Here is a 16,882-nt window from a genome sequence, read left to right as displayed (position 1 = left end):
CAGAAATCCGGATAAGGAATTCTGTTAACCCGGGAGAAGGTGTTAGGCATTCCCGAGTTTCGTGGTTCTAGTACAGTCGCTCAACTGTCATATTTGGCTTAAATATATGAGTTTTATACAATTATTAGCTCATGTGCAAATTTTATCTTTTTACCGCTTTTATCATTATATTTTTTTTTTAAAAATAGGAACATCGTTTAAAAATATGTCTTTGGATTGCGTCACATAAAATGCACCCGCGATCCGGAACGTATTTTTATTCAATGTTTTGGGATTTGAATTTGGGTCGCATAAAATGCACACCCGAATTTAAGAAAGTAAGCTTATTAAAATGCGCGCCTAAAGCAATTAGCGTGTTATTATTTCTGGGTAAGGCCGTGGAATTTTGCTAAACGGCTCATACCAAAGTCTAATTAATTTTAATTAAACGTTTTATGAGGGCCCCACAATCTATACATTTTATTAAGCGAGGCTCGTCTCATTTTATTTTTAAAAGGACAGTCCTAAAATACCTACATTTTTCTATTGAAATCTGTCTCTACAAAATAAAAGAAAAAATATCTTAATTTATTTACATGCTTGAGTTGTTATAGATGAATTTTGAATATGATTCATAAAATCTGAAAATGATGCAAACATGACAGTCCGTTGTCACTGCAGGCCCAGGCCCAACGTGTATGACATAAAACTAAACCTGGGCTGTCTTATTCACATGTTATTACCTAATTACATTATATTAGGCATGCTATTAGTTTGTCAAATTAAAAAAAAACTTAGCAATCTAATTTTAATCCTAGACCATTTACATGCTGAAATTAACCAATATTATTTAACTAAACAATATTTCTACCAAGTTCCTACTAGATGGCCTATTCGTTTGATTTTTACTTGACGGAGTTACTACACCATTTATTTATTTTTTTGCAATATATAGATAGTTCAATCGTTAAGCTATCGTCGGATGTTCCACTATATGTATTAAATAGCTACACGATTCTGATTTTTTGCAAACTAAATAAATTATACATACAAATAAAATTCAGAATATAATTAAAGCTAATTCAGAATTTCAACTCTTCATTTTTCGTATTCATGCTTCATATTCGGATTACAATAACCAGCGTGTCAGATGTGTACCTGATATTGGAAGCAAAAGAAAATGAAGATGAGAATCAGCAGCAGTAATAACAGTACAACACATCAACAACAGCCCAGCAACAGTAACAACCCAGTAACAGACCGGTGGAGTAGTAATCCCAAAACAAATGCTTCCAACTTTTATGAAACAACAACAATTAATGCTGATTTCAAACAATGAAAGAAAGCAGAAGATTTTTTAGTTTTTTTTTATTTGAAAGTTTGAATATTTTTTCGGAATTTTTCCCTCTCTTAAATATTCAGCCCTTTTTTCTCTCCCTTTGTGTTTTTCTGTTCTGTCTCTTTTTATTCTCTTATTTCAGATTCCTTTTTCCTCTTCTGTCTGTGTGATCAAGACTTCCAATATATAATTCCAACCCTTTAATCAATTAAAATCCATCACTTTCTCCTACCAAACCCATTATCTTCCCACTCACCCCCATTACATTAAATAAATATATCACCTCACTCCATTATATTTTGTCTCACATGCCTAATATAAACAAATACAAGATTCCCCCACACTAAAATTTGTCTTGTCCCCCCTTTATATTAAACAACCATATCACAACCCACCCCATTACATTTTGTCCCCCATGCTTCACATAAAAAATTACAAAATATACAACTCCAAAACTACCCCTCCGACCTTATTGAAATTACCAAACTACCCCATCAGCTATAACAAATCAATTAATCACACACCAAAATATAACCAATATGACCAATTTCTACATAAATTCAAACAACATATCTTATGAACATGATTTCTTAACCAATTCAGCAATAATATCACATGAACACAAATTGAACAACAAAGAACAACTAAAATTTGATTGAACAATATTTTTAGCAACAAACAATCCTATTTTCAGATTCAATCAACAACAACAAACAAGTATATTTAGATTTCTAAATTCAATCATATTGAACTTAAAATTAACTCTAACAACATTACAACCAACAATTCCTATATTAAACTTAAACAAGATTATGAGACAAATTCAAGAAATAATCATAAATGATAAACAAGAAATCAAACTATACAAATTTCGGATTCAAGATCAACCAAACAAAGTATGAACATGAATGAATCTATTTTTAAAACAACAAACATGACGGATTAAATGACTCAAACAACATTAATAATTTCTGGAAAATATATAACAACATGAAACAAATTGAAGAAATAATCAATTAAATTTCAATTTGAATCTAACAAATATCAAACTAACAAATTCTTACCTAAACAATAAAACAAACATGAAAACCCACTAATTAACTTTCCATTTGAAATCTGAAAATTAATTCAATCAAAACACATGAATACACTAGAAAATTATTTCAACGATGAACAAAACAAGAATCAAATATTTAACGATTTTAACTTCGAGAAATATAAATACGAAATATGGACAAAAATAAAACTCAAAAACAACTAACCGGAGATGAATCAACGACGAACTCGATTGTAAACAAATCTGTCCGAGCTTCGACTCAACGAAAGACCTTCGAACGAGACGAAGAAGATGAAGCAACGTGAAGCAGGAGCAACTGCTGCAATGAGCAGCAGCATCAGTCCGTCGAGTGAGGAAAAAGAAGCAGCATGAAGCAGTAGCAGCTGGAAGGAGGAAGGAAAGCAGCCGCGACGCAACAGGAGAAAGACGATGAAGCAGCGGCGATGGTGGCTTTGGACAGGCAGCAGGGGACGAGGCAGCAGAAGAAGCGATGGAGTTGGGCTTCGATGAAGAAGAAACAACGGCGTCCATGGCGACGTGAAGCTGGTTGACGAAGCAGTGGCGATGCAGCAATGGCAGACGCAGCTGAAGCGAGCTTCGCGTTGGGTTGTTCATGGTTTTTGAGGTCGTTCATGGGAGGGCAGATTGGAGACGACGTGCGTGTGTGTGCTTGCGTTGCTGTGTGTGTGTGTAAGTATGTGTTTGTTGTGTGTGTTGGAGAAGGAGAAGGAGGGAAGCCATTGATGGAGCTTGGTGAAGCTTGAGGAAGAAGAAGAAGATAGGAGGGGGGAGGGGCGGATGACTTAGCTTGTTTAGGGTTTTCTTCTCCTTTTTTTTTTGTTTTTGTGTTGTTTGTAAGATAATAGGGGTGTTGGGTTATGGACTGGGTCGACCCAGTTCGAAATGGACTGGGTCGTTTGGGAAGATTGGGTATTTTTTGGGCTTGTAGCTTGAATTTGAAGAAGAGGCCCAATTCCGACTTTCTTTATTTTTTGCTCTCTTTTCTTCTTTTATTTTTATAAAACTAAATTATAAAAATACTTAAACTATTATTAAGAACTAAATTAAGTTAAAAAACGCAAATTAACTCCCAATAACAATTAACGCATAATTAAGTAATAATTAAGCATAAAATTGTATATTCGGACATTAAATGCTAAAAATGCAAACGATGCCTATTTTTTGTAATTTTTATTTTTTGTAAAACAAACTTAGTTACTAACAATTGTATAATTAAATCCTACATGTGAAATGCGACATATTTTTGTATTTTTAATAATTTAACAAATAAACATGCACAGACCAATACAAATAATTATTCAAAATATCACAAAATATCACAAAATTGCACACCAAGGAAAATTATTTTATTTTTTGAATTTTTTGGGAGTAATTATCATATAAGGCAAAAATCACGTGCTTACAATTAGTAGTATTCGGAATAAAGGAAACCCAAGCTGTGTCATAGGCTAAGACACTTGACCTTCCATTCTCCATCGAATTCAACATATGTTTGATCTCTTCTGTCAAACTTTTGATCTGTATTGTTCTGCTTACCTATTGAGGCAAACAATCCAGCTACAATTTCATTTAACAAAAAAGAAATATACTAGCCTTGTTTCAATTTATAATTTATGTGGCATAGTTTGACTAGGTACGAAATATAAAAAAAATAAAAATTAAAGACTATTCAAATATACCATAAGATTTATGTGGCTATAGAAATATGTGATTAAGGGTAAATAAAAAGTTTAAAGTTATTTTCAAATATAAAAAGGTATCATTGTTTTTATCCAAATAATTTTTTTAAAAATAATATTTTCACCCATCAATCAAACACGGAAAAATATTTTTCAAAAGTATATTTGCCCCTTAAAGTAACAATTTAGTCACAAATTTGAGAGAAGTCAAGCTAAGGCAAATAATTTTCTTATCACCTGAATATCCTTTTCTTCGGAGTTTTTTGAGCGATTAGATTCTAAGTACTCATTCACATTACCTGCAAAAAGTGTAGCTGATTTATCAAACTTTCTTTGTGGTTGTAAACAATTCCTTATATTAGGCAATTGTTTAATGTATTATATATCTTGCACAGTTGAAATGATCATACCAAGATAACTTGCATCGCTAGGTGCACAATTGAGACGAAGTGGTTTATATAGAAGTGAGCCTTCAGTTTGGAAAAACCAATTTCCTGTAAATATATCAAGACGGCATAGTAATTGTCACACCTCCTTTCTCCCTCCAAAGATATGGGTATGGGTCAAAGAGTTTTTTCAATTAAAGTGACAAAATTTGAATATGGATTATTTTATTTACAGAGTCGCCACTTGGAATTGATTTTTGTCGGTGTTCCAAGTCACCTTTTATTTGAATCCCAATTCAAAGGAAGGTTTGACTCTATTATTATTGGTTCACGAAAACAAAGTCCGGATAAGGAATTCTGTTGACCGGAGAGAAGGTGTAAGGCATTCCCCGAGTCCCGTGGTTCTAGCACGGTCGCTTTATTGACTACATTTGGCTTGAATTAAACTTGGATAAACTGTGATTTATTTTATTTTTATGCTTTTCTTATGTCCGCTTTTACTTATTTGATTATTAAAAAAAATAATAAAATGTCATAATCACACTACGCTAACGAATGTGTAATCTAGACAAAATTTATTGGCTTAGTCATAACAGCACTACGCAAGCGAATCCGCAGTAATGACAAAGAATTATTAACACGTTATTACTTTCAAAAAAATTACAATATTTGTGCATTGAGAAAATTATTTACTAAGAGTTACTATCGCACTACGCAAGCGAATCCGCGAGTTTAGCAAAAGGTTTATTAAATTAGAAACTAATTAAAGCTAGTAGAAATAGTATGAGATTATTGAATTAAAATATTAAGAGTTAATATCATGCTACGCAAGCGAGTCCGTGAAATAATAGTAATAAAAAAGTTAAAACGGGCTTACTAGTTGCCTAGCATTTAAATTAATTAAAGGTACTTAAGTTATTGAATTATTATTACACATCATGAAAATTAACTAATTCTTAATAAGTTTATTCAACTAATCTAGTAAGTATTATTTTGAAGATGGATCATATTATTTATTGAGAAAGTGAGCCAATTTGCTTATTTAGTTATGGCATTAGGCCAACATCTATGAAATAAATGGACAAAATATTTATAGACTTCTTAAAGGCATTGGGCATATTGGACAGAATCTGCCTTGGCCAATTATTGGGCTTCGAAAATGGGCACAAGCTGAAAGCCCAATAGATTTCAAATGCTGGTTTACTAAGACAGCCCACCTGGGCTAAATTGCGAGTCTGACCTCTTTTGCTCTAACCCATTAACCCTTATTTTTAACTAGCAATTTCAAACACCGATTTAGGATCTAGCCACTTTCTACCCAAAAAAAATCTAAAATCCTAGCAGAGATGGTCACATATAAAATCTGTATTTTATCAAAATAAATAAAGATTTCAAGCATGGCTCTTTTGTTATTTTTCATAAACTGGCCAGAACTGCAAAGGGGCAAAAAGAGTCTTTAAGCACATTGCAACCTACTTGAAACATTTCATTTTTATATGCATCAAAACTATAATAGATAGTAAAGACAAATAACACATGAATAAAGAGTGTTTGATCAACCAAGGATTTATTTTACATATGAACTACAACAAGATATATTTAAACAATAAAGAAATTTAGCTAACCACTCATTTATTTAAATGGACATGCTCCCAACAATCAAGATGAGTTCTCTTGTTAATGTGAAAATATATGCAACATAAGATTAAAGAGTTACCTGAGTCGCAGAATAATAAATACAGCAACGAAGAATGGAAGCTCATCAACTAAAGCAACATAAAAATAGCAGCACAACAGCAACAAATCCGTGTTAAAACAACTCGAAAACTCAGAGAAGAAACCCAGAAACAAACTCTAAAGAGGACTTATACTTTTCAAAAAAAGATTTGCACTTTAAGATTTACAATTTCAGCTTACTAAAGGATGCTTCAGTTGCTAATTTTTTTTTTTTTTTTGTATGTTCAAAGCAGAAATAATAATGCCCCCCTTCTTCGAAGTGTGATGGAGTCCCCTCTATATATATCAAAACAAACAGCTATTTCAAAAAATTAAAAATCAATCTTTTTGACAGATCTTTCTACAAAATCTGCTCAAAAATTCAAAAAAGCAAGACTTTCTGGTTCAAATCTTGTCAAGTATTTCAAACAAAATCTACTCTCAACTATTCAAAGATAGACTTTTATTCAAACAATGTCCAAATGTCTACATTTTCTTACCAAACAATTTGACTTTTGAGTGTTGTACTCAAAGCGTCTTGAAGTAGTAAACAAACAACCAAACAAGTACCATATACTATTAAGTATTTTTTACTACCTCACGTTTATCAATACAAAACTATTTTACTACTTCAACAAGTGCAGAAACAGAAAATTTAACATTTCAAACTTCAAAAACTAATGCTAAAATAATTAATAATAGACAAAAATAAAATCTGAAATAAAAAATCAGCCACAAAAAATATTAAGATTTTACCTTTTTATAATTCAAGTGGCCGAAAAAATGGTGGTATGCCAAAAGAGGGTGTTCGGGGAGGTTGCCGGAATTTGGCCGAATTTTGATCGTCGCATTTTCAGGGTGAAATTGGCATCAATAGCTAGGTCTTGAAGGGCTCTATCCATTGATGTAAGTATTGTGGGGTGGTAGTGGTTGGAGCTTCAAGAATTTGGGCAAAAAAATGACGGAAAAATTTCCTAGATCTAAGATTCAAGGAGTTTGAGGGATATTTGAAGGATTTGGTTTGGAGATATGGAAGGAGGAAGTTGTGGAAATTACATGGTGTGAATTTGGAGGTGGTCCGCCGGCGGCGGCGATTTCCGGCCGGCGGCGGTGGGCGGAGCTGGGGCGGCGTAGAGAGAGTGAAGAGAGAGAGAAGAGAGAAGAAGGAGAAAAGAATTATGGGTGAAAATGAGGACAATTTTCAGATTTTTGAGGCTTTAAATACCTAAGCCAAGAGTGAATGAGATCCATTGGATCAAGATGGAATGGATGGGTATGATTTGATCTTGTTTCATTTAGTGAAACGACGTAGTTTTGAGGCAAAACTACGTAGTTTCAGACCCTTTCAATGGCAGCCCTTTATCTTGCACTCTTGGACACTTTTTCTTTCAAATTTGGCCAAATTTCTTCCTTAATCCTACTTATTAAACTAATTTTACACAAATAAATTAATTAAATAACTTATTCTAATGATCAATTAACTAGATTAATTCACCAACTGAACAACTAGTTAATCCTTAAAATGCACAAATGAAGAAAGAATTATTTTTTTAGTATTTTATGATAGGAAATATGCAATTAAAGTCACAAAAATTGAGAAAAATAATTAAAATAATAAAACACTAATAACTTTAGGAGGTGTTAAAATAATGCAAAAATTAGGTGTTCACAGCTGCCCCTCTTTGCTCGAGAACATGAAGAGTTTTTGTGCAAAGAAAAGTGAATGTCATTGCTAATTTTTGCTCACATGTCACTCCAATGGAAGCAATTTTTTTTTTGAAAAAAAAGGTGACCGAACCTTGCTTCCGAGGCTGCCTACATATCCTTGGCTATAAAGGAATTAGGTCAGTGTAGTTCTGGAAAAATTTGGTCACTGGGACTACCGGACACTAGAGTTAAGACTGTTGCTGCTGTTGCTGTCGCTGTTGCTATTGTTGTTACTCGCTTCTTACATCGAAAAAGAAAAAGAGAAGAGTACTATATATGTCTGCAAACTAAGAGTACAAAATTCTTATCTATACTTCTTCTGGAGTCAAATCTTGATTCTTGACCTGCTCGCTTGCGTTTACCTTAGATTGGATTTTGATACTCTTTGAAGAAACGATTATGGCTCAATTTTAGTTGCTTGTTTTCCTGATCTGAAATTGAGAAGATGAATCTTGAGAAGCTGGGCTACTGACACATTATCAAAGTTAACTCCAACTATCCTGTGATCGAAAGACTTCTTCCTTCTAATGAAAAACTGAAACTGCAAGCTTTAATCTTCACTTGTGCTATATGGCCGAGCCTGCAAAACCATCAAAGACAAAAAAAATGAACAAAAACATTTCTGCCCCAGTCTGGCACTAGAAATATTTTGTGAGTTATTAGAGAAATCTGTAAATTATCTAATTTATTGAAAAGCCAGACAAAAATAGTAGTATAAACTAGCTAAAAAAGGTAAAATTTGGTAACGAATGATTGTGTAACCAGGGATCGGTATCCCGTACTACTGAAAGGAAATGTAATCAGGGGCTGGTACCTTCTCTTACTAGAAGGAAATAGAATCGGGTCTTAGCACCATGTATTATTGATAAAGTGTTGAATCCCTCTAGGTGAAAAAGGTTATACCTGAGTTAAACTGTATTAAACAACCTGAGCGAAGATTACTTCTAAACGGAACTATGAGTTGGATCCCTCCAGGCGAAACAATTCTACGTGAGTTAGGCTACATAAAACACCCTGAGCGAAGAGTACTTCTACCCGGAACTATGAGCAGGATCCCCCTAGGCAAAACAATTCTACCTGAGTTAAGCTGCATAAAACAAACTGAGCGAAGAGTACTTTTACCTGAAAATATGAGTTGAATCCCCAAGGCGAAAGGATTCTACCTGCGTTAAACTTGCGTAAAACACCCTGAGTGAAGATTACTTCTACCCGAAAATATGAGCTGGATCCCTCTAGGCAAAACGGTTCTACCTGAGTTAAGCTCCGTAAAACACCCTGAGCGAAGAGTACTTCTACCCGGAACTATGAGCTGGATCCCCCTAGGCGAAATGGTTCTACCTGAGTTAAGCTGCGCAAAACAACCTGAGCGATGAGTAGTTCTACCCGAAACGATGAGCTGGATCCCCCTAGGCAAAAGGATTCTATCTGAGTTAAGCTACGGAAAACACCCTAAGCGAATAGTACTTCTACCCGGAAATATAAGCTGGATCCCCCTAGGCGAAACAGTTCTGCCTGAGTTAAGCTACGCAAAACTACCTAAGAGAAGAATACTTCTATCCGAAACTATGAGGTGGATCCCCCTAAGCGAAACAGTTCTACCTGAGTTAAGCTACGCAAAACAACCTGAGCGAAGAGTACTTCTACCCAGAACTATGAGCTGGATCCCCCTAGGCGAAGCAGTTCTACCTGAGTTAAGCTGCGTAAAACACCCTGAGCGAAGAGTACTTCTACGCGGAATTATGAGCTGGATCACCCTAGGCGAAATAGTTCTACCTGAGTTAAGCTACGCAAAACAACCTGAGCAAAGAGTACTTCCTGGAACTATGAGCTTGATCCCCCTAGGTGAAATGGTTCTACCTGAGTTAAGCTGCGTAAAATAGCCTGAGCGAAGAGTACTTCTACCCAGAACTATGAGCTGGATCCCCCTAGGCGAAACGGTTCTACCTGAGTTAAGCTACGTAACTGGGAGGTGTGAACAATAGTGATGCCTGATGAAAAAAAAGAAAAAAAATAGAGATTTTAAGGAGCTTACGTTTGGTGACGTTCGTTCTTTTAGGATCGACATTCTGCACTACTTTGTTCCTGCTTCAAACAAAGAAATATTTATGAGTTTTCAAAGTGGTGGTTGGTTTGTGGCCTTGATGCCCTGAGTAGTTTGATTCACGGCCACTGCTGTCGAAGAAGTGATTTTGTCAGCGTGGTACATAGATGCTCGGCTGCTCTGTATCATATTTTGGAGACCTTGGCTTTCCAATGTTGCCCCCAACCGTTTCATACCCAGATGTCCATGGTATCTCTACCCTTGTCTCTAAGGCAACACAATTTTTCCTTAAAATCAAACTCAATTGTCTTGCACCCAGTATCAGTTTGTGTATGTAGTGCTTATCAACTTTTCTCATGAAGCAGGTCTTACTCATGCGACTTTCCAGTTTCTTTGAAACACTTTGCTCGCCTTATCAAATGAGATCTCAGATGGATTCGTGCCTTCATCAATGCCATATATGCCCTAAACTGTGCTTGATATTACGGGGAAACTGTAGCTAGTTTTGCAGCCATTTCTTTGCTTCGCTTTTGATGTAGGGTTAGACCGAAAGGGACTCAAAGAAAAATATGGGAAAAAACAGAATAATAATTGAAAGTGAAAAAGAACTGTGCTTAAATGAAAGGTGTCCCTTTCGGGGAAAGGAATAGGGATATCTGGAGGTATGTGCCGACTTCAATGAATCATGACACGCATTTTGGACTGGACGCCTGATCCGTCTAAGCTGTCTAATTCTCAAAATCCACCGCAAATGTTCATCTTGAACTTGTCTTGGTTGTGCTCATGCCGGAGAATCAAATACCCTCATTCGGCTAGTAGCGCCCTTTGCAGGTTTTCGCTAACTAACCTCTCTCATTTCTCTACTAACTGTCACCTTATGGTACCCATCTGGGTTTTCTCCAATAAGACTCTCTCATTTCTCTGCTCACGGTCGCCTTATAGTGCCCGTACGGGTTTTCACTTATAAAATTCTCTCATTTTTCTTTTTTTTCTTTTTTTTTCTTTTTTTCTCTCTTTGTTTTTGACTAAGATACTGCATGAGGGAGGTTACCCAACGCCTTTGGCATGGGGACTTCAAACATTCTCAAAAAAACAACGATAAGAAGTTCTTGAAAGGTAAAAAAGGCAAAATGAACCTTGAACTGAATTACAAATTTTGGAACCGTTTTTACAGAAAAACCGTGAAATAAAATAAACTTCTACCCCAGTTTTGGAGTATTGGGAATATGGATTTTTTTTAATGGGACCGAAACCAGGGTAAGGCTCCCTACGTATCCTTTCGGAATCAGGTCGGACGTAGTTCAATGACTCAGGGATTTGTTGTTTGGCTTTTCTTTTTCTTTTTATTTACAAGTACACAGGTTCCAGAAATAAATAAGACAAATACATCTCAAAATAGTTAACAAAAGGGTGACACCTATTCGGAATAGCGAGCAAATGATAGCCTTCGTCATCTCGATCTGAGAAAATTGGTGTGTGAAAATTCTACAGTGGGTACATATCAGACATAATATCTTTTGACTGCATCTGCGTTAATAGTCATGTATAGTACCCGTCCCTCTTCATCTACCAAATGCAAGGCCCCTTTTGGTAACACTTTCTTGACGATGTAGGGTCCTTGCCAGTTCGGGGAGAACTTTCCTTTAGCTTCTACCTAGTGCGGAAGGATGCATTTCAAAACCAGCTGGCCTACCTCAAACTGCCTTGGGCGCACTTTCTTATTGTAAGCACGTGCCATTCTTTGCTGGTATAATTGGCCGAAACACACTGCCGCTAGCCGTTTGTCATCGATCAACATCAGTTGTTCTAATCGGGTCTTGACCCACTCGGTGTCTTCAATCTCTGATTCCACAATAATTCGGAGAGAGGGAACTTCGACTTCAGCGGGTATTACAGCTTCGGTTCCATATACAAGCACATACGAAGTTGCACCAACAGATGTGCGAATAGTCGTGCGGTATCCCAAAAGAGCAAAAGGCAACTTTTCATGCCATTGCCTGGAACCTTGGATCATCTTCCTAAGAATCTTCTTGATGTTCTTGTTCGCCTCTTCAATGGCTCCATTGGCTTTTGGCCGGTAAGGGGTAGAATGGCGATGCATGATTTCAAATTGTTCGCATACCTCCTTCATCAAATGACTATTTAGATTGGCTGCATTGTCAGTGATAATGGTCATTGGGATACCAAAGCGACAGATGATTTCGGAATGAACAAAGTCTACCACTGCTTTCTTGGTGACTGCTTTGAAAGTGACGGCCTCCACCCACTTGGTGAAGTAATCAACTGCAACCAAAATGAATCTATGCCTATTTGAAGCCTTTGGCTCGATCAGCCCAATGACATCCATTCCCTAAGCAACGAAAGGCCAAGGAGAGGACATGGGATGCAATTCCGAAGGAGGCGAGTGAATCAGGTCACCATGAATCTGGCATTGGTGACACTTGCGAACAAATCTGAAGCAATCTCGCTCCATAGTAAGCCAATAATACCCTGCCCGCAGAATCTTCTTCCCCAAAACATATCCATTCATGTGAGGTCCGCATACCCCCGAATGCACTTCACTCATGATCCGCTCTGCTTCTGTAGCATCTATGCATCTCAACAAGTTTAAATCTGGGGTCCTCTTGTACAGAATTTCCCCATTCAGGAAGAAACCACTGGCGAGCCGCCTTATAGTTCTTTTTTGATCTCCTTTAGCATGCTCTGGATATTCTCTTGTTTTCAGGAATCGTTTTATGTCATGATACCATGGTTCACCATCTGGTTCTGTCTCAATTGTATTGCAGTAACTGTGTTGATTCCGAACTTGGATTTCTAGTGGATCAATATGAGTGTTGCCTGGATAAGGGAGCATCGAGGCTAAAGTAGCCAAGGCACGACTAGCTTATTGTGAAACCTGAGAATGTACCTGAACTTGATGGATTTGAATCTTTTGCTCAAGTCTTGAACACATTGTCTGTACGGAATAATCTTGATATCTAGAGTCTCCCATTCGCCTTGGGCTTGCCGAATTAGCAAGTCAGAATCTCCCATAACCAATAGTTCATGCACATCCAGATCGATGGACATTTTCAAACCCATGATACAAGCTCGTATTCTGTCGTATTATTGGTACAAAAGAACCAAAGTTGGGCCGTTGCGGGGTAATGATGTCCAATAGGTGAGATGAGGATTGCCTCGATCCCAACTCCTCTAATATTGACAGCCCTATCAAAATACATTTTCCATATAGGGTGATCATCTGGAACCACTTCCTCTATTGAGTTGACCTTTTCGTCTGAAAAGTATGTGCTAAGTGGCATGTACTCATCATCAACTGGATTTTCTGCCAAATGATCTACCAAAGCCTGCGCTTTCATCACGGTGCGAGTGACATAGACGATGTCAAACTCTGTGAGCAGGATTTTGCCATTTTGCGAGCCTGCCAGTGGGCATTGGCTTTTGGAAGATGTACTTCAAAGGATCCATTCTGGATATGAGGTAAGTAGTGTAGGCCAAAAGATAATGTCTCAGCTTCTGAGCGACCCAAGTCAAGGCACAATATTTCCTTTCTAAAAGTGTGTACTTAACCTCATAATTGGTGAACTTCTTGCTCAAATAATAGATTGCTTGTTCCTTTTTGCCTGTTGCATCATGTTGCCCCAGAACGCATTCGAAGGAATTATCCATCACCGATAAATATAAAAATAAAGGCCTACCAGGTTCAGGTGGGACCAGTACAGGGGGTTTTGACATATAATCTTTGATTCTGTCAAAAGCTTTTTGGCAATCATCTGTCCACTTGATAACGGCATATTTTTTTAGCAACTTAAATATGGGCTCACACGTGGTTGTGAGATGAGCAATGAACCTACTGATGTAGTTCAACCTCCCGAGCAAACTCATGACTTTCTTTTTGTTCTTCGGGGGTGGCAGATCTCGAATGGACTTTATCTTAGATGGATCCAGTTCAATTCCTCTCCGGCTGACTATAAAACCGAGGAGTTTCCCAGATGGAACCCCAAATGCACACTTGGCTAGATTAAGCTTAAGGTCATACCATCGAAGCCGTTCGAAGAACTTTTTCAAATCGCACACGTGATCAGCCTGTGTCTTTGATTTTATGATGACATCATCGACATATACTTCAATCTCTTTGTGAATCATGTCGTGAAAAATGGTGGTCATAGCCCTCATGTAAGTTGCCCCTGCATTCTTTAAACCGAAAAACATGACCCTGTAACAATAAGTACCCCATGGAGTGGTGAAAGCGGTCTTTTCTGCATCATCCTCATCCATTAGAATTTGGTGGTACCCAACATAGCAATCCACGAATGATTGTATCTCATGCTTTGCGCAATTATCTACAAGAATCTGGATATTTGGTAAAGGAAAATTATCTTTTGGACTTGCTTTGTTCAGGTCCCTGTAGTCTGGTCTTTCCATCCTTCTTCGGCACAGGCACAACATTCGCCACCCAAGTGGTGTATCGGACAGCTCTGACCACATTGGTGCTTAGTTGCTTCATTATTTTCTCTTTGATTTTGTCACTCACGTCTGTTTTAAATTTTCGTTGCTTTTGTTGGACTGGTGGAAAATCAGGATACGTAGGAAGCTTATGAACCACTAGATCATCACTTAAACCCAGCATATCATCGTAAGACCAAGCAAACACGTCTCTGTATCCAAATAAAAGTTGAATCAAGGCATCTCTGATTTTTTGTTCAGTGTGAATGCTTATCTTCGTTTCTTTGACTTCTTCATGACTTCCGATATTAATCGGCTCAGTTTCATTGAGGTTAGGCTTAGGTTTGTTTTCAAATTGTTCCAACTCTCTTTTTATTTCCTCAACAACCTCATCTTCATCATATTCAACCTCTTGATGCATTATTTCGATATTAGACAGCTTTTAAAGATCTGGGCGTGAATTTCGCATGCATGTCATGTTATTAAAGCCGACATTAACAAAACTAAAATGGAAATAAAATGACAAGAATTAGAAAAAAGAAAAGATACGAAACTTAATAGGAAACTGAACTGCATTTCATTGAATTGGAAAAGATAGAAGGGTTAACATCAAAACAGAACAATCATACTAAGATGTTTGGATTACAACCCTGAAAGTAACCCAAAATACAAAAAAGAAGCTGCAAAGGCAAACTACCAAGACTCCTTCCTTGTGGGGAGAAGAGTTGCTTCCCAGTTGGTGAGCATGGTGTCTGGGTCAATTAGTTGCATATCAGCACGACTAGTGCCTTCACCAGCCTAGATCATATTCACTTTAGAAAACATCTGGTTGAGGCCATGGCAAATTTCATCAATGTTTGCATGCGCCGAGGAATTTTGACCCTCTTGGAGTCGTGGCTTGACAAAAGTGTAGAAAATGTGAGGGATATGTTGTTTCAAGACCCATCCATGATTTTTGCGGTGTTTGGCTTTGTTTTTTTCTGCTTGTGTTGGCCTGAAGCCTAAGCCAAAAGTACCCTGGTTACTGAATGGAGAAATAGGCTCCGAAATTCCTTGCAATGATGCCCCCAATCCTTTTCCTGGCTCATAACCTTGTCTCAACATAATTGCAGCCACCATTACAGATGTGGCGAAAAGACGAGGATGCAGAATGGGCTTTCCTTCATCAACATGGTCCACAGCAACCACTTCAAAAGCTGATAGACAATGGACTCACACCCTTCCTTGGCCTCAATACAGGGGATTAACGGGTCTTTATAAATGGAAGACTCGTCTTCCCCATGAACAATAATTTCTTGCCTGTCATGTTCAAATTTGAGCATCTGATGCAAGGTGGATGGCACAACTCGGGCCGTATGGATCCATGGCCTTCCAAGAAAATTATAAGAAGTGGCCATGTCCACTACTTGGAAGACAATCTCAAAGTCAACTGGTCCAATCGTCATGGTGAGGTTGATCTCCCCAATGGTATCTCTTGCTGAGCCATCAAAGGCCCGGATGCGAACATTGCTGGGTCGGATTCTGTCTGTATTGATCTTCATGCTTTACAAGGTAGAGAAAGGGAATACATCTACACTTGAGCCTCCATCAACCATGACTCGCTTTACATAATGCCCCTCACATTTGACCATCAAGTTGCCCTATTGTGCCCCGCTCCCTCCTCGGGAAGTTCATCATCAGTAAAGGAGATTCGGTTCACCTCAAAATATCTGTTGGCCATCTTCTCTAACTGATTCATTGTGGTCTCCTCTGAGATATGTGCCTCGTTTAGGACCTTGATTAGTACACGGGCATGCTCTTTGGAATGTATGAGCAGAGATAGTAGAGAGATTTGGGCAGGAGTCTTTCTTAGTTGGTCAATGATTGAGTACTCCTGAACTTTCATCTTTTTCAAAAACTCTTCTGCCTCTGCTTCAGTGACTGGTTTCTTTATTGGCAATTGGCCTTCTCTGATTTGTTTGGCCTTCCTCAGCTCTTCTGGAGAGTAACACCTCCCCGATCGAGTCAAACCTCCAGTTTCCCTCACTTCCTCTATGATTTCCTTGCCTTTGTAGGTCATCACGGTTTTGTTGTATTTCCAAGGAGTGGTTTTTGTGTTGGTCACAGGGGGTTGCATGACAGGTTTGATTATGATCGGCTCTGTTATACCTTTCGTACCTTCCTGCTTCTGCCTTGTGATGGGGTGGCCTCCAAGTACATATAACCTTGGGCTTAGAACACTAGAGTGAACTTCCAACCTTGAGATTTTTGGAACCAATAAAATTGCCTTATTTGAGCTCTGGGCACCTTTCACAATCAATGGCACATCTCGGCTGGGACTTACTTCCAGACCTGTTCCTTCTTGGATTGCACCCACTGTCATTTCTGCTCGACTGATCGGCTTGTATTCTTGATCTTGACCAGTCATTCCCACAAAATGAACATCATTATGTGCTGACGACGGGTTGTTTGTCACATTAGGAGGGTCCTCGCCATTCGTTACTATAATCAATTTTTCAGAAATGAGCCTCT

The 16,882-nt window shown here is 37.7% G+C and overlaps 1 protein-coding gene across 3 annotated transcripts; it reads right to left on the bottom strand.

Moving 5' to 3' along the window:
- Window positions 1-978: 978 nt before the first annotated feature.
- Window positions 979-7,369, bottom strand: LOC138868136 (copal-8-ol diphosphate hydratase, chloroplastic-like). Of its 3 annotated transcripts, XM_070165607.1 has the most exons (6): window positions 6,934-7,369; window positions 6,179-6,227; window positions 4,486-4,569; window positions 4,313-4,374; window positions 3,800-3,932; window positions 979-1,137 (listed from the first exon to the last, which is right to left on the bottom strand). In XM_070165607.1, exons 2-6 carry the CDS (start codon window positions 6,222-6,224, stop codon window positions 1,109-1,111), a joined length of 354 nt encoding a protein of 117 aa, XP_070021708.1. In that variant the 5' UTR covers window positions 6,225-6,227; window positions 6,934-7,369; the 3' UTR covers window positions 979-1,108. The 3 variants fall into 3 exon arrangements, 2 of the variants coding, with proteins under 2 accessions (XP_070021708.1, XP_070021709.1); XR_011404592.1 differs by lacking the exon at window positions 6,179-6,227; XM_070165608.1 differs by lacking the exon at window positions 6,934-7,369 and having other exon boundaries at window positions 6,179-6,853.
- Between the last annotated feature and the right edge of the window lie 9,513 nt (window positions 7,370-16,882).

Source organism: Nicotiana sylvestris, chromosome 12 (assembly GCF_000393655.2).
Source record: "Nicotiana sylvestris chromosome 12, ASM39365v2, whole genome shotgun sequence".
NCBI classification, from domain to species: domain Eukaryota; kingdom Viridiplantae; phylum Streptophyta; class Magnoliopsida; order Solanales; family Solanaceae; genus Nicotiana; species Nicotiana sylvestris.
The sequence above is the reverse complement of the archived record's forward strand: the minus strand, read 5'-3'. Positions and strand labels throughout refer to the sequence as shown.